This window comes from Passer montanus, unplaced genomic scaffold, assembly GCF_014805655.1.
Source record: "Passer montanus isolate IOZ18808 unplaced genomic scaffold, ASM1480565v1 scaffold20, whole genome shotgun sequence".
Lineage (NCBI taxonomy): Eukaryota > Metazoa > Chordata > Aves > Passeriformes > Passeridae > Passer > Passer montanus.
This window is the reverse complement of record NW_024366592.1, coordinates 9,810,901-9,832,548: the sequence shown is the minus strand read 5'-3', so window position 1 is coordinate 9,832,548 and position 21,648 is coordinate 9,810,901. Positions and strand designations below refer to the sequence as shown.

At 37.7% G+C, this 21,648-nt stretch overlaps 1 protein-coding gene across 8 annotated transcripts in view; it reads right to left on the bottom strand.

The window, feature by feature from the left end:
• Positions 1 to 21,648, bottom strand: part of BICD1 (BICD cargo adaptor 1) — a 251,762-nt gene that overhangs the window by 71,116 nt on the left and 158,998 nt on the right. Inside the window, exons 8-9 of one of the 8 annotated variants that reach the window (XM_039707897.1) lie at positions 15,736 to 15,811; positions 4,126 to 9,885 (exon numbers count right to left, since the gene is read on the bottom strand). The exons of 1 other annotated variant lie outside the window; for it this stretch is intronic. In XM_039707897.1, the coding sequence (XP_039563831.1) occupies positions 15,764 to 15,811 (48 nt within the window). In that variant the 3' untranslated portion in view covers positions 4,126 to 9,885; positions 15,736 to 15,763. Of the gene's footprint in view, positions 1 to 4,125; positions 9,886 to 15,735; positions 15,822 to 21,648 lie in introns of those variants that run through there. 6 more of the 8 variants (XM_039707892.1, XM_039707895.1, XM_039707894.1 and 3 more) reach the window with 6 other exon arrangements.

Sequence of the window (21,648 nt, the reverse complement as noted above, 5' to 3'; positions counted from 1 at the left end):
TAAGTGGGGTTTAGTGGGAAGATGCTCTAGGATTTCTTTGGAGCCTTCACTCCTCCAGGCTGAACAACCCCAACTCCCTCTGTCTGTCTCCATAGGAGAGGTGCTTTGTTTGAAGAGTCCTGTACTGCTAAGGTTCTGGATACATTAAATATTAACAATTGTCCCTCTGTGACTGTTTACCTAAACAGTAAAGCAAAATGTTTTGGTTCTCTGCTTAACAAATCAACACAGGTAGAGCATATGGCTGATAAAACATGTTGTGAAAATAAAGGCCTAATTATAACTTTCAGCTGTGGAAGAAAATATACCAGTCTCAATAACGCAATACTGCCCTAACTTTGTTTTTTTTTTCCTTGTAAAAACCAAGCTGTCAAATACTTCATATTACTTCTAAAAAGGCATATGGTACATGCACATGAGTTTCAGCATACTTCTTAATAATTTATGGTGACTGAAAACAGAAAGACTTCAAAGCTGTTGCTGCATTTGCAGACTCCTCTTAAGTTTTCCTCCCTTGTTTTCCTCCATTCTGTTCTGCATTCCACAGACTCCCTTGGATGTTTCTGGGATAAAATGTTATTATATTACTGTGAAAAGGATATAAATGTTGCTCATATTCAACTTCAACTTGCTGCTTTAACCCGAATCTAAAAAAATAACATTCTATTAATTTTTAAAACTTATTTTTACCCCCAGATATCTAATGCTGTCTAATTTTGGAACTTAGTACTTCAAACCATCTTTATAGTATATATCTATGCTTGACTTTATGCACTGCAAATGGCTGTACCTTTCCATAATGAAATGTGCCATGTGTTTATATTCTAGCAGAGATAAACTAAGCATAATTGCACAGATGAGGGGTCTGAAACTCCAGAACCTCCAGAACCTCCATTTGTACTTTGTTAAAGATTTATATTCATGGTTTTGAACACCCTTTTAATGGGTTATAGTCACTTAAAAGGAAATTAATGTTCTTTACCAGAATAAGAGCATCTATATTTTACTGAGCTATCATTGTTGGGGAAAGAAAATTTTCCCATGTTCAGGCATTATTTTTGTCTTGGGTCTGGTGAGTCAAATTGCCATTTTGGTTTGCAAGCCTGGCAGACAGTCAGGAGGAGGGCATAGGTCTACAGAAATTAAAACCAGCAAGAGGATGTTAAACTCCAGCTATTTATAGTGAATCTCTGTCAATACTAAGCACTGCAGAAACAGGAAAAAGAGCCCTGAACCAACTCCAGCCCTTGAGCAATGCAGGTTCTGGGGCAGTGTATGTACCACATGGGGTAATTAACTCACCTTCCTGCCCACATCTGAAACCACTTTGGTATTTAGTGTGTGCAGGGTGAGGTATGTGGAGAGGTGAAGGATTACACGTAATCACTTTGTTGAGTCTTGATGTTTTCCCATCACACACTCTTAATTTGCCTATCTGCAGGTGAGAGATAACAGCACCCAACTTGCAGAGATGTTTTGGGAAAGAATTAATATGCATAGAGTGCTCTGAAGATAAAAAGAGTTACCCTGCATTTGTCTAAGATAACAAAAACCTTTGAAAGCCATGGTGGCTTCACAGAGGCATTTTCCTTTTCAGTAGTGTAGGAATTCGAGATTGTTGGTATTTTTATAGAGTGCATTTATGTAAATATTTATGTTATGGTTTGCAAGGCTGAAGTTGAATCACAAACTGGTCACCAAATATTGGGCTCACATCCTCTATATTCAGAATTTGCTCTTCAAGGAAGCTCTGCACTCAATGTTGCTTTCCATAACATGTTTCCAATTGAGTGAATAGCTTCAGTTTTAATACTTAAACCAATATGACAGCATTGAATAGCAAAAATCAATTTCCTTGAGAGACATAATCAATGCTTAAAAATATTAAAACCCTCCACAGGTAGGAAATCCTATGAATTAATGTAAATGGAAACTGTCTCACTATTTATTTCCAAAGTTCCCTTATAACTCAGTTAAAGGATATGAAAGTTGTTCTTCCCCCCTCTCCTTTTAGAGCTTTCTCACAAATAATATTTCCTCAATCCTAAATTGTAATTACAATAAATTAAACTTTTTTTTTCTCTAAAACCAGCCAAGAAATCATATTCCTGAAGCTGGATACTTCCACTGTGATACAAGAGAATATATAAATAATAACGAAGGAAATATGTGTTTTCTAATATACCACTCTAGTCGAGAAGGAAAGAAAATCCATCTTGCAAAGGTCAGTATTTTTTATTTGTTTATTAAGCTTCTGCTGAGTTGACAACTGAGCCTTATTTTTGTGCAAAGTTAAGACTTTCTTCTTCCATCCAGGCAATCACTCAGACCTTCTACTGAAAAGAAAGCAGTTGTGCCTGTGACTTTACCATAAACAAATAGATGAGAACTGGCTTTATTCCAAATAACTTTTCCCAGGGTGCACATAATTATGTCTATTTATTTTAGCTCCATTTTTCCCTCCATCTTGTTCTATATAAGAAATCTTCCATGTTTGTCATTCATGGACTGCTAGAAGATGTGGCTGTCAGGCCCTCTCCATAATTATTATCTCTGTTCTTATTATTGGTCAAATGAAACCAAGGTTTCAACATTGTTTCAAAATTATGCTGTAATTTTTTTCCTGCACACCTCACTTGCCAGTGCCCTGTCAGTGTTTTATAGTATTAAGAGAATCAAACCACAGCTCCTGCTGCCTTTAGGTACAACTGGAAGTGCTCTGGATTTCTTTATGCATAACTGCAGGATTTATTAAGGCAGGTAGCTAGAAACCAAGAATTGCTGTGACAGTCATTGTAAACTTTAACTTCAGGATCTTTCCCACTAAAATCTGCTGTGTATATAGCAGAGAACCAACAGTTCAATGGTCAGAAGTTACCTCCTGCTCCAGAATATGGAGTAATGCTTCTTCCCAAGGCAGAAATTACATAGACATTTTCTTTGGAAACAAAAGTTATATTTTTTGAGGGTTTTTTTTCAGTTTGTTGGGTTTTTCCCTCCCAGTTTATTTCAGTGACCTTACTTATAACCATTGCCTCTCAGAGCCCTGCACAGGACCAGCTGAAAGGACGACACAGAAAAAGGGGAAGGAGCAATATGGGTTAGAAGTTTCTCAAATCTTCTTTGAAACCAGAACATTCCCACATGGGGTAGTCCTCTGTGAAACTGCTTTCAAAAAAGGCTGAAGAAGTCTGCTTTCCCCTTCTTTTTTCTACTCACAGAAACTCTTAACTCAAAATTGAAAAATAGGAGTAGCCAGTGTAAAAAATTCTAGCAGTCACACTACTGCTAAATCATAGTGCAACACTGTTGCCCAAGGCATTTCGGCAATGAGAAAATGTACTGTGGGAGAACAACCCCTGCTAGGTGAGAAAAAGGAAAAAATAGGCAAGTGGGAAGAACCCAGACAAATACATCTCTGGACTCCATTTCTGTCACCATGCACAATTTGTGTTTCTATCCAAAGCACCTCCCCAGCCAGCCAAAAACCAACCCAGCTGTCCAACAGTTCCCGTTGAGTCAAACACCACAGCAAGCTTGGAGATGAATGCTTCCTCCACAATCTTCCTGACCCACTTCTAAAAGCTGGACATTTTCTACCCTCAGGGACCCCAAGAGCAGCAAGGTTCACTGGAGGAGGTTCACCTTCCTGCCAGGGCCGAGCTCCTGGATCAATGTGGGGTGATTTTCACCTCTCTGCTTTCAGAGCATGGCTCTTCTGCAAGGGAAAAGGATGTTTTTTACTGTAAAAAAGCAGGTATGGTACAGCATTCCCAAGCCAAATTTATGTTGACTTCAGGTCTCTTGCTTCCACATCCCCAGAGGATGGAGATTTGCATCTTACAGAGCGTCCTTGTGCTGAAAGTCTATGCAGATGTTGCAGCATTTCAGAGATCACTCAAATTGCTGGAAACACTACATGGGGAAAATATATCTGCCTCAAACTCAGAAAACAGAGAAAGCATCTTGGCTTTAATTCTGATTCTCTTTTCTTTTAATGTTGATTTCCCTTCTTAATTTCCTTTTTGATACCTTTGATTGATCTCTAAGAAATAAATGATTGTGAAATTCTAAGTCTAAGCACTGCAAACTGCTGTAAATACAAGTAGACCAGACAGAATGGTGTTAAATGAACAAAAATGGCCAGTTTATTCACTGGAACAGTTATGCATTACACTGTAATTTTAATTGAAACATAAAGATGTAAGAATCAGTATATCAGCTTCTTTTAATTGTTTTCTTCAGCACTAGAGTGTTTTCCCCAACCATTTGACTGCATGATCATATTACACATGTACAAGCACAGACTTTATGAATCCCTCACAAGGTATTAATCTAGGATTGTCTACTAGGACAAGGAAAAAGTTAACATGAGAATTACTTCAATTTTAAAAAATAAATGATGCATTTTTGGAAACAAGAATTATTTAACTTTTTTGCTTTTAGCATAAAGTAGCAACAAGAAGAGTTTCCAATATTCAGTCTTTAGCAAATGAACATATATACTTTTATATTCTTCACCACCTAGAAACACCTCATCATTTAACCCCAAGAAGGCAGGACAACATAATGTTAATTCAACATAGGAGTAGCTGAGTTATTACAGCAGTAAACATACAGTATACAAATTTGTGTTTGTCACAAACTCCACCAATGCTAAAACTCTTTTGAAAGGAACACAGCAATCTGTATGGTTCATTAAATACAGAACATCATGCAAATGGAAACATTCAATAGATTACAAAAATCACAAAACATCAGTTTTCTTTTTTTTTTAATTGTTTACAAAGGATCAAGTTAATTAACCCTTTAACAGTCAAACCACAGGGCTGAAAATCAATAGGGAAATAAGTAATAAAATGGACTTAATTTAACCACTGGCATAGCGCACATAGCCATATCTGTGAACAGGAGAAATAATAATAAAATAAGCTAGATTACTCTTATTTCTTGTTCATAGCTGATAAAATACCAACTAGATAGCAAGCCAGTCTACTTGAAACTTTTATCAAATGCTTCTCTTTATTGATTTTCCAAAATATTTTTGAAATCAAGCAACCACATATTCAATAACAACTCAGATTACTAACACTGAGAAAAAACATACACTCTTATCCACTCTTTTACAGCAAACCATGATAATCAAAACAAATAACTTTGTAGAAAGACATTTTTGAAATACAAGGCTCTATCACCCAGAGGCTGCCCACACATTAACTCCAGTAATGAAATATTGGATTTTTCCTTTACCTTTTGTCACTTTGTCACTTGGTTGCCATTACACTTCACAAAGGGGATTTTCAATAACTCCACATGAAACAGATTAAAAACCAATAAGGATTTAAGCTGTGCACCTCCAAATGAAAGACACAGACTCTCTGTGATAGTTCTCTTGCCCTCCTAGCAAGGGGAATATGCATATCACACAAGAAATAAGAATTTTCTAGCTTAGTTATGGATATGGAGAAGCTACACAATGTTAACAATGTCATGCACACATTTTCCATTGCATATTTTGATGTATTTGCGCCTGAAGGCAAAAGGCAATTACTTTTTTATTTCTTTTCCACAGGATGCTTAATTACACAAAAAAACCCAACTCTTAATGGTTAAAAAACGTCTGAATAGTATCTACCCCTTTCAGACTCACTGCACACACAGCAAAGGAAAACTGAAGAAGAAGAGATGACTGGAATTTTTAAAGAGGTAACTATAGCAATTATCATACTTCAAAGGTAAAACATCAGTCCCTGCCATTCTCAAATGAAGATTTCCAAGGAACAAAAGAAAGAAATTTACTGTAACTTCAGTGGATATGCATCTTCTGCCAAAGAAAGGAACAGACCTCAGAAAGGCTGATGTAATGTAATGTAACCTTATGATGATGATGATCAGTCCAGCTATAAGTGGAGCTGGCAGCACATCTACTGACTTTGGCAATGCAGGATGAATGATCAGGTTGGTACCAAAATCAGGGCCCGGACTCTGGGTGCCGTTCCCAGTGGGATAAGGATTGGGCCAGATTTTACTAAGAGCTTACTTAAGTAAATCCAACATAATTATGGTGAGCAGCCTTCATAGGTGAGATCATATTTCATAAGTGAGGTTATATTTCATAACATAATCTCCTTTATGTACACACATTAATATGGTAAATGACTTAAACAACTTCATCATTGCTTTTAAAATAAAAAACAAACTGAAAATTCACTTGGCATTAAAACTTGCAGCGTTAATTACAGTTTCATTCTATGAACTCTGCTATATAGCTATGATTACATTAATTTACTGTGAAAAATGTGGATAGAGAAAGCAGAGATGCCAACCTGTCAATCAGATCAATCAGAAAGAATATCACTACTGCCCCTATTAGAAGGCAGAAAATTCTATACAATTAGCATGAAAACAGTTATGTCCTCTTTCTTATAAACCTCCATATACGTTCTGACTGATAGAAAATATATTTTTCCATACTATTACATTTTACAATTTATTTTTCATTTTTTTCTCCACTTATATTTGTGGGTTTTCTTTCCTTTTCTTCTTTTCCTCACACACTTCCTATAAACTGGATTTCCACAAGCAGATCATTTCACTGAACAAGGAATAATTTTTCACTACATCAGAAAATAAAACCCAAACCAAAATGCTCCTGTTTTGACCTAAATTACACTATTTTGAGCAAGCTATTTCAAATCCAAAGAAATTGCAAGGCCATCATAGGGAACAAAAGCTGTGTTTGAGACACAAAAGTCAGAGCAGGATTTTAATTCCTCCTTACTGAGCAGAACACATAGTAGTGTTTCTAAGTATACTCAACCATTACAAATATATGTATCATTTTTTCTTAATCCTTAAAAATCAGAATAGATATCAACACAACAGAAACTGATTTTAAATGGGCAAAATGTAATATTTTGCAACCCTTTAAAAACCCCAGGCTTTTGTTTCTGGTTTTGTCTGCATGTAAATATTTCCTACAAAATCTCTCATAAAGTTTTATATTATCAATCAATATATAACAAAGAAGAGGTTTTCATCTTAAGTTCAAGGTATGTATTTTATTTTATTTTATTTGATACTGGTTAACTGACAAAAGTCGTCCCAGGGACCTACAGAGTTTTGTAACTTACAATGCAATAACTACAACCATTTGTACATCAAAGTTGATTTGTTTCTAGTTCTCTCACATTTCCAACAATTACATTTTATTACATATAAAAAAAAAAAGGTAAATTTAAAACTTAGGAATTAAAAATTTAAAACTTAAGAGAATAAAAACATTTATTTCTATAAAACAGGGCCACAACTTCTATACCACTGAATGTTCTTTCATAACTCTTGATCCACATGGACATGCATATGTTTCTAAACTGTCTTGATACCTTTTCTTTTCCCCAATAAATTTGTATCTATATAGAAAGGAAATGTATTTCACTGAATTACTGCTTAACTAAAGTTTAGGAAAATGCCTTTGATTTGGATACAAAAATAGGAAAAACTATTCCAAGTGCAGTCAGTGGTAACTGCATTCAAAGTGCTATGCAAACTCCTTCTCTTAATAACAATATACAGTAGCTGTCTTTTTTGGACACAGATATTCTTACACCAGTCAGACAATGTCAGGAATCTAGAGATGCTTTTTGAAAGCTGAATTTGCCTCAGACAAAATACTGTGGAGATTTTTTAAAAAATCAAAATCGCAGTTAAACTCAGTTTCAGACATCATGGTGGAGCTGAACAAGGTTTCACTTGAGCTTTCCATGACAAGACAACAGGCAGTTCAATTATGATACTGAATAGTAATGTAAAGGTATATGAGAAGAATCACATGAACCCCATGGAAACCAAAGTTAAAACACTGACAAGTGTTACCTGTTTGATCTGATCAAGACTGGGTATCAGTTTGTTCCTATTTTCTCTATCTCTGAGTGTTTTGTTACTATAGCTCAGCTGCTTTGCCAAGGTTACAAGACAGACGTTGTTGATGACATAAAATATTTCTATTTACAGCACCTTTGTTCTTGGTACTATGGTAATAATGATTTGTTAGGCACACTGAGTGGTCACCGATTCTTTCCTCTGCTGATGTTTTCTGTATTGTAACATTTGGTAAGCACTGTTACTAAAAAGCTGACTTCATTTTCTCAGATTCAGGCAGAAGTTGAAAGAATTGTTCCAGCCACACCTGCAGCATTTTGTTTTCCCCAGCTGCCCCGTACCTTAGGCTGTACTGCCTTTCCCACTTGTTGGTCAAACATGTGCTGCAGAGAAGGAATAAAGGCATGTGGAAATATCCAAGCCTCTCTTCTGTAAATAAATTAAGGCCACCTAACAAAACAAGGAGCCTGCTAGTTACCAACAAGTAGGCAGCACTGCAGACTTGTTTCTCCAGCTGATGACCGGATGGGAAACCTACAGATGCTGAACCACAACCCTCTGTTTAGCCACTTCCCTTGCTGCCAGGTACTGTGCAAAATTAATTTCCCTATGCTTGATTTTCTTCTGAAACTCACTGTTTTTAAGAAAAAAACCAGGCTTAATCAGCTTTTACAGGAAAGAATCTTTAACTAGGAACACTGTGCACTGTTGCGATAGAGTCTGCGTAGTGTTGATCACCTGAGTATTTGTCATAAACTGACATGAGCTAAGGTTCTGTGTCTGTTGATTTTTGGCAAGGAAAAAATGCACTACAGCAAAGTCCTGCTGACTTTGATCCACACCATCAACCCTACCTGCATGAGTTCTTTCTGCACAGAACACTTCACTCAAAATGCACACGACTTCCCCACTCAAACTAGCCTTTCCTGGTAAGGCCTCGAGCTAGGATCCTGAATATGGGAGTGGGAGGAAAGAATGTTTTCAATTAGCACACAGCATTTTACTTATTTTAGATCTTCTTTCTCAGATACCAAATAGAAAGTAATCCCAAAAAACAGCACCAATTCATGATGCGAGAAGTATAATTACAATGCAAGCAAACAACTGAAAACAAATCAGCACATTATCCTTTCATCTCCTTCTTAGGCTTAATAATTATCTTTCAGTGGAGAGCTAGAACAAAACCAGAAGCTAGTGTAATAGGAATTAAAAAACAAGTGCATAAACAATATCAGTGCAGCAGCAAAATATACAGTCATTGTTAACATTCCAATTCAACCCATTTCCAACATTTTTGTGCAATAAAAATTGGCCATATGCTGGCCAATGCAACAAGCCTTTTTTAATATTAACACAGTCATTCTTCACTTAAGCTATTTCTGCTTGGATTTAAAAAATAAAATTAGTTAAATACAACTGTCACCAAAAAAAAAAAAAAGACTGTATTTCATAAACACAAAATTCTGGTGCAAATAAAGTAAGAAATAAATATCAAACCTTTGAAGACAAAAAGAAATTGGAACTGGTTCCTATGGCTGAACTTAGAGGATGTGAGGGTAGGATTTTTGTAACATATTTTTTTAACATTGGCTTCAGTCTCTCATCATTTCAGAGGTAAAGCCAAGCAGCTGGGAGGAATATTTTTGTTGAGATGTTAAATTTCACTACACTTCAGTTGTGATAGCACAGTTTGAGTACAATCAGAGGAACCATAAAAAGTCTTCTTGATAGGTTGGGCTCTGTGCTTTGTGTTCTTCTTCTCAACCTTCCCTCAGTAGCCAGAGCAGGGGATATGAATCCAGACTTGCCAATGCAGCAACAAGGCAGGATTGTCTACCCGCTTGCTGGGAACAACCCCAACCTTTGTTGCATGAGCTCCACTCTGTTTGCATTTTCTCTTACGTTGCTTATGAAGATTAGGGGTAAGGAGGAGGCTTAGAGAGACAGTTGAGAGGGGCACACTGAGAGCTGGAATGTGGCTGCTCTTCTGGAAGAGCATTAGGACTGAAAATTAAAAAGAAAAGAGAAAAAGTGCTTAAAATACAAGGCAAACTTTTTACAAGCATGTAAATAGTACAGGGCTGGAAATGAACTTTAAAAGGGGGTGAAGCCTCATCTCTAAATCCATATCTTCAGACACACAGTATACATACAGAAAACTCTCAGTGCACAGCGAGTCAGTGAGACCTGGATGCATTTGTGAGGTGGACCAGATATCCCACTTCACAATGCCTGTGCACAATTGCTGTTTGCATGCTGGGATGACAAAGACTGTGTGGAGAAAAAAATGCATCTGTGAAATGGGAAAGCAAATTTGAAGGACAAGATGCAGGTGCCATCTCTACAAGGGTATTAAAGATTTTCTATATGCAGCTGATTCACTTTTTGAAACGAAGGACTGTGCCAGGCTGGAAATCAGGTTTCATAGCTCTTTGAAAATGTGATGTCTTACTGAATTTGACCTATTTACTAGTTCATCTGTACAAATACAGTGTAGCCTTCTTCATCAGGCCCCTTAACCATTACATATTATGGAATTTACACTCCCAAAGTGTGGGGATTTCTTATGTTTTGTTTTCTTTGGGGTTTTGTGCTGTTCGAATCCTTTTAATTCTGTCATATATTTCTGTCATTTGACTGTTTTTCATGCACAATTCGTGTGATAACAGCATTCACCTGTTAATTCACCTGTCTAGAGTGCATTTACAGCACTCACTGGCACATAGTGCAGACAGGTCTGAACCAGCTTACAGGGGCTGGAGTAGCAACAAAGAAAAGGGGCAGCTAAAACAACCACACCCCACTTCTTGGTGCAGAGCTGTAGAAAAACAAGATACCAAAACAAAATGCAGGAAAATTTTGTTTATAAAGACAAGGGAAAGAAAAAAAAGGAGAAACATACCAAAACTCCCAGTTCTTTAATGTGTCTGGGAAGAGTTTTTTCCTCTAATGCTTCAGATGTTCTACAGTGTTGAAGTTATTCCAAGCTCAACACTGTGATGTATGATAAAGCACCATCATTTATGTCTCTGTCTTCAAGAGAATTTGCCTTTTCTGTTTTCCTTCTTTAGAAACCGTGCTTTTACATATTATCTCTGCAGCACAGACTATTGGAGTTCTGGCTGAAGGAATGCAATTAGCCTATTGCTGGAAATGAATCAATTTGAAATGCCAGAGGTGTTTGGAAAAATGCTACTGGAAATGCCAGTGATACTGAAAATGTCTTTAGTTTCCACACACAGCATTTACTTAAGGAAACAAAGAGATGACATTGTGTTTGACTGAAGAAAGAAAGAAGTGTGCACCACCATCATTGAGTAACTTGATGGCAATGTCCACATTTTCAAATCAGACAATCTGGGAGGCTTTGACCACAGGTATTCCACAGGAACTACAGTCCTTGGACCTCTGGGTTTATTTGAAGATCACAGAATTGCATGTTTTAAGTTAGATCCTGTTTCTCATCAATGCTCCTTAAGATGAGTTTCCTGATTGCAAAATGGGTGGTGAGAGGAGGTTATAGAAGCTCAGGATCCCACAAGCTTTGTTTTATGCTCAGCTGTCTAACAGTTCAGTCCCAAAGTGTGCAGTGTTATGGACTATGACCCCTCAGAAGAAGTAATTCTTTCCATGGCTGTGTCCATCCTTTCCTTCTGTTATATTCTGCCAAATGCAGATGCAGATACAGCATCCACAGAGAGATCTTATTGAGATCTTTACCTGCTCCACACCAATGATTGTGTCAGGAGTGACTGCAGATTGACCAAAAGATTTGTATTTACTCTCAAACTTATCCACTCATCAAGAGCCAGCTCCTGGCTTCAGTACCTCCTAAGTTTTCAAGATAGGCTTAGGAGAAGCACTAGCCTTAATTCCTCCAGAGACAGAAAACTGAATTAGAATCTAAACATGCCATTTGAGGAAGACAAACAAGGAGGTGATTACACAACCCTACAAAGACTGGCTTACTCTTCTCCCTTGCTGCCTTGTTTTTTTTTAAACAGGACTCCTATAATTGCCAGAGAGGAACAGAAACCCAACGCACACATTCCTTGCTCGTTAGCAGAGATGTGTTTGTCTTTTGGGGCTTCCTTCCTAACTTTAAAAAAACGCAACAAAAGATGCTCATGCTCCAAGGAAGAGGACTGGTGAGGAAATGGCTGTAGTTGTAACTAGTTAAGTATGCCATCAGTGGCCTGAAAAAACCTCCTTGGGACACATAAGATTCTCCTCTACACAAATATAAACAACCGTAACAACTCTATGGCATGACCTTCAGTACAAAGCCAGCCATGACTGTAAAAGCTGTACTACAGACTATCCCAGGCTATGCTCAGATTAGCAATTCTAAGCACTGTGCTTGCAGTTATGTTAATTTTCTTTTCCTGGTAATTCTGCATTGCTTCTTACTTTAAAATACAAGCATACTTTGTGCACAGAAGAAATAGAAAAATTTGTCTCGCTATTTCCTTTTCAACCAATAATAAATATTAAGGGCACTAGGAAGAGAAAAAAAATGTCAAGGCTATCAGGCACCTTTATAATAGCATATATAACCACATCACCTGCAGCTCCAACAGATTCAAATCTTTTTCTAAAACTCTGCTGTTATACCTTCCTCTCTTCAGAAACACAATTCATCCAGTTCATTAATGCAGATTGTTGTAGCAGTGCATGAACTAAAAATACATCAGAATCAGCAAGTGACACGTGGCATTCAATGTGCTTTTTATGGCAGTAGATGTGCTGGTGGCAGCAGGTCCTGGAGCTGAGTTATCAGACACATTGGCAGTCATAGACAGCAGAGGATGGCAGGGCAGATTAATAACACACAGCAAGACAGAGACATGGAAGAACTTGAGTTTTTGACTATAAACAGAGAATAAGGAAGAACACTTGTTACATTCACCCAATGGGATATGTGTAGTTTTAAAAACATTTGGTTTTTACAGACTTTTTGTGAACATCTCTTTAAATGCTGATATCATTTGGGGATGTATTCATTGAACTGATGAATAAAGTCTGTACAATTTTTTTGTGTTAGTATTATTGTCTAATATTATGCAGCTCTTTTATTTTTTTCCCTGGCACTCAAAATACTAATCACGTCTTTCTAAAATTAACTGGGAAATGGTGTGCAAAGACCTTCAGTGTTTGCAAGTACTCTGTTGTGGCTTAGAGATGTCATTCACATGCATCATTGTCTGGCATTGATTGTAACTGTAACAAATCAGCAAAGGAAAATATAAACAGGCCAATGATATTTTCAGAATGCAGAAATTTTGTGGTTTGGTGTTTTTTTTTTTAACAAATCAGCAAAGGAAAATATAAACAGACCAATGATATTTTCAGAATGCAGAAATTTTGCATGTGTTAAGTTGTATATTTTACCCTTTTTAAAATTTATTTCTTACTTTATAAAAATAAAAGTATTATTTCATATTAAAAGGCAATATTAATTTAATTTGAGGTATGGGGGAGTTGTGGTTTGGTTTTTTTTTTTAATTAATAGATAATTTGGGCCTAGAGTTTTGGCCTCTTGATAATGAAAATGAGGTTTTCAGTGCATTCAACAGAAACCTGAACACAATCCAAACATGGACATGCTTTTTTTAATATTGATAATGGCAATATTTCAGTCTTGTCCAATATAGTCCATCAGACAGGTGCTGGGAAGGGGGAACAGCATCCAGTAATTGTCAGGGCAGGCCTGGATTCAGTTGCTTGCCCCACATCCCTAGACCTAGAAACTGAGGTGATGCATGGAAGGCAGAGTGAGACTTTTGTGCACTGGTGCATCACTTCAGTTTAAAAAAATCTCTTAAGGAAAGTTCACACTTTGTGTGATCCTCCAATCAAGTTGAAACATGCAGACTCAAGCAAAAAGACCAGTCTAAAGCTAAAATGAATTGACTACATCTGCCCTGGAGTCTCATTTGACTTGAAACTGTGCTGCTTATCTACAGAGATTTACCAAAGCCTGTGAGCTGGAATCACAATTACTAAAGATGTTATAGAAGTACCACTTAAAAACCATAGTATAGCTAATGAATGAGAGAAAGCTCTCTGTGAATCTACCTGAGCTATGGTCAGGTGTATTAACTGGTTTGAACACAATTAGACATTGCAGGATGTGGAAAATCTTCATTTGTGTGAAGCACAAGCCTTAACCAGCTCTTGTTTAGTCCTGGGTGAAATGCCACTGAGAGGTCACATTACTGCAAGAATTGTGTTGGAGACTTTAAAAACCAAGCACAGCTCTCTCTTAAAATGGGTGACTTCAGGGACAGTCAGAGGACAAGGAATGGTGGGACAAGCTCCTGGCTTTCTTCTCTGCTGCATTTAGAAAATCCAAACCTCACTAAGTCTAATTGGTCCTTAAATGCCCTCAAATTTTATTCCAGATTCCAATTACTTTATTTAAACAACTCAACAATTTATGTCATCATGCTGACTTGCATTAAATCTATCGTTATGCTTCACTGCTTCACAGAGCTGAGCAGGTAATGTGGCTGAGGCAAGCAAGGCAGCAGTGTGAATATATCAAAATCAGTTTTGTTTTGACTTCACCAGATGAGTACAAATCTAGTGGTAAAAAACAATAGCCACCTGAAAGTCAATTTTTCAGCTAAGTGTGTAAGGTGTGTGCTGTTTGTAGGATGACTGATCTGAAGTTTTTAAAATATTAACCATATTTTAAATTATCAGAACAAGGTAATGTTTGCAGATTTCTGAGAAGATATTTTAAAATTACAGAAGCAATTGTTGGTTCACATCTAGAGAGTGATGGTTATTTGAGCATATTCATCACTAGGAGAGTAGCTCTGGAAAGAACAGAATAGCCTTTAATTAAATTAAATAGGGTTAAAACAAGACTTGTTCATGTTAACCTTCTATGTTCCCAAAGCACCTATTGCTAATTTCAAATAGCTCTAACATCTAAAATGCAGCAGCATTACTTTATTGGCATATTAAGGATTTTAAATGTAACTTGTAATTTTTTTCAGTGAGCTGTAGAACTCCAAATTGCAAATCAGTAAATTATACTTTCTAGTTATAATGAGTTTTCCCTGACTTCTCTGTAAAATGTTCATATTGCTCTTACATAGTAAAGAAGATAATAGTACTTCCACTTTATAAGCAGTAAAAGAGAGGCACAAACTTGGTCGCTGCAGTTAAGGCAAAGGCCTAAAAACAATGTAAATTATTTCCAGTGAGAGCATAGACATAAGTGAATATTAGCACAGAATGTATCATGAACAGATAAAATTATTGTAATGTCCTTTTGCTTTGCTTAGGTTTGGGGCTGTGCCTTGATTAACCCAGCCATCCCAGAAGCACAATGTGGCCTTTGCACCACCTGTGAGCAAGGACACCAGGAGTTTACTTTTAAAAACGAGATTAAAAACTGATTGCTTTAGGTCTGAGTTTCCAAGTCAGGCAGAACTTATAAGTGTCTGTTAAAATCTCAAAAATGCCTTTAAAATCCCACCTTACAAAAGAGAAGCCTGCACCTACCCTTGAAATTAAAAGTCCCCCATTTAAGTAAGTCTTTCTAGCAACAAAAGAAATTCATTACTACTTTGGTATCATAGAGAAACTGCATCAAAATATCAAATGAGGGCTGCAAGATCCAGCTTGGCATTTTTTCCATATGTTTACAGGGAAGCAAGTGCATGAATGCTGTGACTCATGTTGGTACTGTCACTGCAGAAATTACCACTGTTCCTCAAGCTGTTAAAGGTTTGCTGTTAGAGAAAAAGTGAGGAGCTTTTGTCTGAGGAGGAGGAGGAGGAGGGGGTGGCAGGCATGCATGCAGCTGTGTGCAAAGAGAGGAGAGTTAGTGGAGTTTACCTGACAGTCTGGCAATCTGGCCCCCTGGCTAGTTGTGAGCCGTGTGGCGGTATGGAGGCAGCAGGCTGCTGACAATCTACAAGAAACTGATAAATTAGACATATATACAGAGAGATTACAGAGCAAGGGGTTAGTAACAGCACTACACAGGCTAGGCATCTCAGGGAGAGATTTAGTGAGGAATGTGATCTTGGTGCCTTATCTGACAGAAACACCTTTTTTCTGATAGCAGTGACATTGGCTGCTGCCTTTTTGTGCTTTTCAGAAGAAGCACTGGAAACATTTTTGTTTGTTTTCCCTTAGCACTGACAAATTTTTGTTTAAACAGACGGCAGTAATGGGCTGTATTCAGGATCTGGGTTTAAACCTTGTACTTCTCATTCTTCTCCTCATCATCTTGTTTTGCTCACATCTAATATGAAAAGTGTCAACAAAGCTACACAAAATTTATCGAAAAACTCATATCCATATAAAAACAATTATGTCATCTCATTACAACATAAAAGAAAGAGCTGTAAGAAAGTCTTTTCAATTTCTCAACAATGCTTGTCAGATTGGGGTTTTTTTAGGACAAAGCTTGATACTTGTTTTGTCTTAATTATTTTGCCAATTCACTGTCAAAGAAGTTTCCACATTAATCACCATTTTCAATTTCTCAACAATGCTTGTCAGATTGGGTTTTTTTTAGGACAAAGGGAGAGCTTGATACAGTCAATTTCACTGTTTTGTCTCACTTATTTTATCAATTCCCTGTCAAAGAAGTTTCCACATGAATCATCTGCAAAGCTGTATTATGGTTCTTAATTTATTAAATAACAGTAAAGCCAAATAATCCTTCATTGCTATGTTTTCCTGTGACATTCAAAATATGAAGACAGCTTTAAACTGGATAATACTTGTGGGGCTTCATGGAAGTAGTTGAACAAGGCAACCCTTCTTTCTAAGTCAGTAGTGTTTACTGAGATTTCCAGATCTCAAGATTTGCTCTTTTTCCCCACAGCATTCTGGCCTTTCATTCCACTGTCTGTGTGATTCAGATTGTCACACAACAGAGACATCAGGATCTTTTCAAACATTAGAATCTATGGGTGAAACTCTGACCCTACAAAAAATTACTGGAGATTATTTTTTGTCTCCAGTAGGACTTGCAGACTTATCATCTTTCCTGACTGCTTCAACCTGATTCTCTATCTGTTTGATGGAATGGGGTTATTTTCCCCTAAACCTTAAAAACAAGACAAGGGAACTTCACACACTTGGAAAGAATTTCTTTTTTTTTTTTCAAGTGTTTGCTAAAAAAGCTCAATGCCAATATTCATTTCTCTTTACAATGTAGATGTGTTTCAAAACTCCCTTCTATCCTTCGCCTCAATCAGTGGAAGAACATGGAAGTAATTTGCTGTCAAGAGTGTTGAGATGGCATCAGGTACTGCAGAGCAACACATCTTCATAGCACACTGAGCATCATGTCCACTGTTACGACATTTCCCTCCATACCAGCCCACAGGGCCTCTCTCCAGTTCCTGTGAAGATCTGTGCTGACCTCCAGTGGGTAAGAGGCAACTGTACCCAAATCACTGGTTTCTTCCTGCTTCAGCTAAGAGAGGAGGGTTTGGACCTATTTTCTAGAAAAATAAGTGCAGAGTTTGTGCTGGCACCATGGTGTACAGAAGCAGAAATGGAGTAAGAAAGAATAATCTGCCACTCTCATTTACCAGGATTATCACTATAGTCCTTACTGCACCTTTTAGCAGAGGAGTGCAGGATTTGGCAATGTATTTGAATGAGTCATGAATAGAAGGGCCTGTTATTTCAGCACAATGCTCAACTAAAATAAGAGGTGTCTGAAGAACAGACAGATCAGGCTAACTGCAGACAGAAAATTATGGCAAAAAAAATTAATTAATGCTTTATTCTATACAAAAGAGTTTGTAGAAGTCCAAAGTAAAGTCATGCCTGATAGGGTATACAAGGTCATCAGTGAGGAAAGAAATACAGAATAGAATCCTGTGTGATGAAAAGGTGCAGAAAGGTTTCACTAATACAGAAGAAATTGTTCTGACAAGCTTTTCCAGAACAACACAAATGCCTGATTTATGATCCTCTTCTAATACCTCAAACATGGTGCAAATATTTTATGATGCATCTTGATCTGCTACATTTGGCAGAATGCTTGAATAGCGAGCCAGGTTCTCGGAGGATTATGCAAGCTGGGTAATAACTATTTCAGTGAGCATACTCCCTTGACTTTCTGTGAAACACTATTCTAGCTGGTGTCAGCAAAGCTCTTGCAATGTGGCTCACGTTCACATCAGTACCAGATCTAGTGATCCACATGTTTTAAGATGACTGAATCGTCCTCCCACATCCTGCAGGAGTGAAGTTTCTGAGGATTATGCTAGGAAAGAGCTAAGCAGAATGCATATGGCTTACATAGACACATTTCAAATTCAAAGGAGCTTCTTATCTACTTATGTCCAACTAGCTGTGCGAGAGCTAACTTTATTCCTTCTATATTTAATCCTTTTAAGTATTTTGGAGGATTTATAACACCCTTCTCTAATGTCATAACAATCATAAAATTACTTTTCTACTAAGAAACTCCTGTCTGTATTAAGTAAATATTTGTTTCTTTCTGAAATACTCTCATGAAGGTTAAAAGTCTCAAAAAAGTTTTTACTAATTCTAATGTCACATGCCATAAAGACAAGATAAGAAAGACATGTTCATTTTTAATCAAAAAAAGTAAAAATAAATTTTCAAATCACATTGTAAGAACCCTGTTGCTTGTACTTTTCAAATATTAGGGCCTGTCAGTCAAGCTACAGAGTCAAAGGACAGTCTGTCATTTATGTAGAAGGTACTAGGGGTACAGACACAGATTACACTTTTTGCTGTGTATTCTGACACTACCACCAAGAAAATAATCAATAAAGTTATTAAATACAGGCTATCTTATTTCTCCATCATCTTCACTTGCTATTAGGAAATAAACCACTTTGGGGCAGGGGATGAGCTGATGTCAAGTCCTTTTACAATTCCATGAACCTATAACAAAGAAATTCATTTTAGTGCTCATTTCAACCAGAGATGGCAAAGAAGAGCTACTGTACACAGAAATTCACGTGCCAGTTTTCACTGAATTCAGCAGGATTTGTGCCTGCAGAGTCTTGTGACGCTATCCTACAACACCTACCACTGGCTCTGTTGCAAATGTGAGGTTTGACTTGTGCTATATGTCAGTCCTGATTCAATTTTTCAGTTCCTGATATTTTAGCCACTTGCACAATGATGGTGTAAAGGGCTCAGAGATTTCCTCTCTCACAGATTAGCCACTGCTGGTTTTCCTTTGGAACCTAATGCCTAGTCCTAATCAGGCTAATCAGCTCCTGATGTAAGAGCATTTAAAAAAAAACAAACAGTTTCAGAGAAACTACATCTGCTCGCATGAGCACTGAGTGTGCTGCTATGAATTATCTGCTGAGAGCAAATCTCACCAAAAAAAAGATTATTTTCCTGTGTTTCCCTTTGGCTCAGCCACAAAAACAACATGTTTCACTGGTGTCACAAGATGTGCTCTGCCCTCCAGTCTGTGACCTGGGTGACTCTAGCCAACACAGGTCTGCTTTATTGGGTTATTTGTGTCTGAGATGGGCTTGCCTTCTGTTGACATCAGCAATGTCCTCAGTGAAAAATCTACATGCAGGCATTTCCAGTCCCACCTGCTCAGGACCCAGCACACTGCAATGAACATTTCAGCACATTTTGACTCTCAGTAAATTCCTAATCTCTACGCAGTGCTCTCAAACAGCTAGACTACTCAGAATCCCATCATAAGCATAAAAGACTTTTAACTGCACTATGTTCAGTTAATCAATGAATTTTTTTTCCTCTTTTATCTGAAAGGGTAAAATTGAGAGCCAAACAGCACACCAGTCTACAGGTACTGTTACATATTGTGCATTTCCGATATGAAAACACAGGGAAAAATCTGTTCTTGGTAAATGAAAATCTGTCAATAAATGTTTATGACCAAATGTTAGACTGAGGCTTTTTCAGTCTGTTAAAACAAACCTTTCCTACCATCGCACTGACCACTTCAGGCCAACAGAATCTCCTTCTTTCCTAGGTAGAAGTTTTCAGGCTGACTTTGTGTTAAGCTACCCAATGTCAATTGAACTTACTTCACCAAGTCTGAGGAATTTGATAACATGTCTATGAAGCTGTTATTGAAAAATCTACTTGCAAAAAGAAGCTGTCTCCATTAATATGGTCATGAATTGTTTTCATCCCTGAAATGTCAATTTAATGGGAAAGAATGAAGGGGTAATAGCATGAGTTTAAAGTATTGGGCAAAGAACTGATCAGTAGCCTTCCAGTTGTGCAGATGTAAAAATGTGTCACATCACAGAGCAAGACCTACAAAGACAATAAGTCAATCCTCTCTGCTCAGAGGTGAGAAACAAGGAAAATTTCCAAACCAAAAGACAAATGTGAGATGTCAAGAAGAATGGAGCAGAGGGTACTAAGATGCTTGCCCTCCTTGCTGAGATTTGTAGAGTTGCTTTCAAGCTGCAATCTGACAGGATGAGAAAAGTCCTCAAACTGTTTATGTACAGAAGTGACAAGGACATAAGTTTATAGAATTATCTGACAGCTGTTTTCATTTATAATTTATCTTCATTTTTTCAAATGAATGCCAAGAAAACTTTGACCTTCCTCAAGGCCAAGAGGAACTTTAAGAGGCAATAGTTATCACAAAGAACAGCTGGTAAGAGGACAGCTGTGACTTACCTTTAGAAAAAGCCACAAACAATGGCACAGGTCAAAGATTAGAAGAGTCTCTCCCTTCTGCTTCCAGGGTCAGTTTGAGTCTGTAAATAACACAGTTACCTCTGCCCCACACACAGCCCCAGCAGATCAATCTGTCAGCTGAAAACTGCTCCATGTTTCTGCAGGCTGCCCTGGAAGGAGAGGGCTCTGGTGGAGCAGCCACTGGGTTCCATCTGGAGCCTGGCTGGCCTAACTACCTCCACCTTGCTCAGAGCAGGATTGACTCAGCTTGTCCCGTGAGCAAAAGGAGAAGTGCAGGAGGACTGGCCCTTGTGCAGAGCCATTCTACCACTCCATGAGGGGCAGCCCCATCCTGGCACAGCTGCACACTGGCCAAATCAACTTCACCAGGTGCTGCTTAGCTCCTGCACACTTTCCAGCACCCACATTATCTGTGATTTCCCACCATCTCAAGTCTATCTCAGTTCCATTAAACTGAATAATGGATCACTGCTTGGAGATAGAGAAATGTGTCAACCGAGTTCTTTTTCAGCTTTCCTCATGGTAAAGATAATCTACTATGAAATTCCCATGTTGAGAGTGCAAATACACAGGTAACCCACATTTTAAGCTTGCTATTCAGGAAACTTAATAGCTTAGATTACTTCTAATTGGAGAAGTTACAACAACAATTAATTCTTCCACTACTTATTTCTTAGTCTTCTTAAAAACTATTTGAAGACTAGGAGATGTGAGCATGCTGCTGAACTCCCATTAACTACCAGTATCTATACATTGCCCTAAGATGCAGTAGACCAGCAGTAGGATGCATCTAAAATCCTCATCTCCTATCATCTCCCTATGCCCCTCTTCTTTTTCTTGAAAAGCAGGCTCAGGAAGGTTCCCCTGTTTCTACAATCACAAGCTCCTGACACGGGTCCTCCTTCTGCTCCTCCTCCTCTGGACTTTAGGACAAGGTCAGGCAGAGTTAACAGAGGGCTTGCTGTTAAATGCTTCTCAAGAGTAAGAGCAGGTAGGGAGTTTAACTGCTATTTTCTTCTGGCATTTAGGGAAATGCTGTCTGTCTTGATGATTTCCACAGGCAGACTCATGGAGCATCACTAAACACTTCATGCCCTG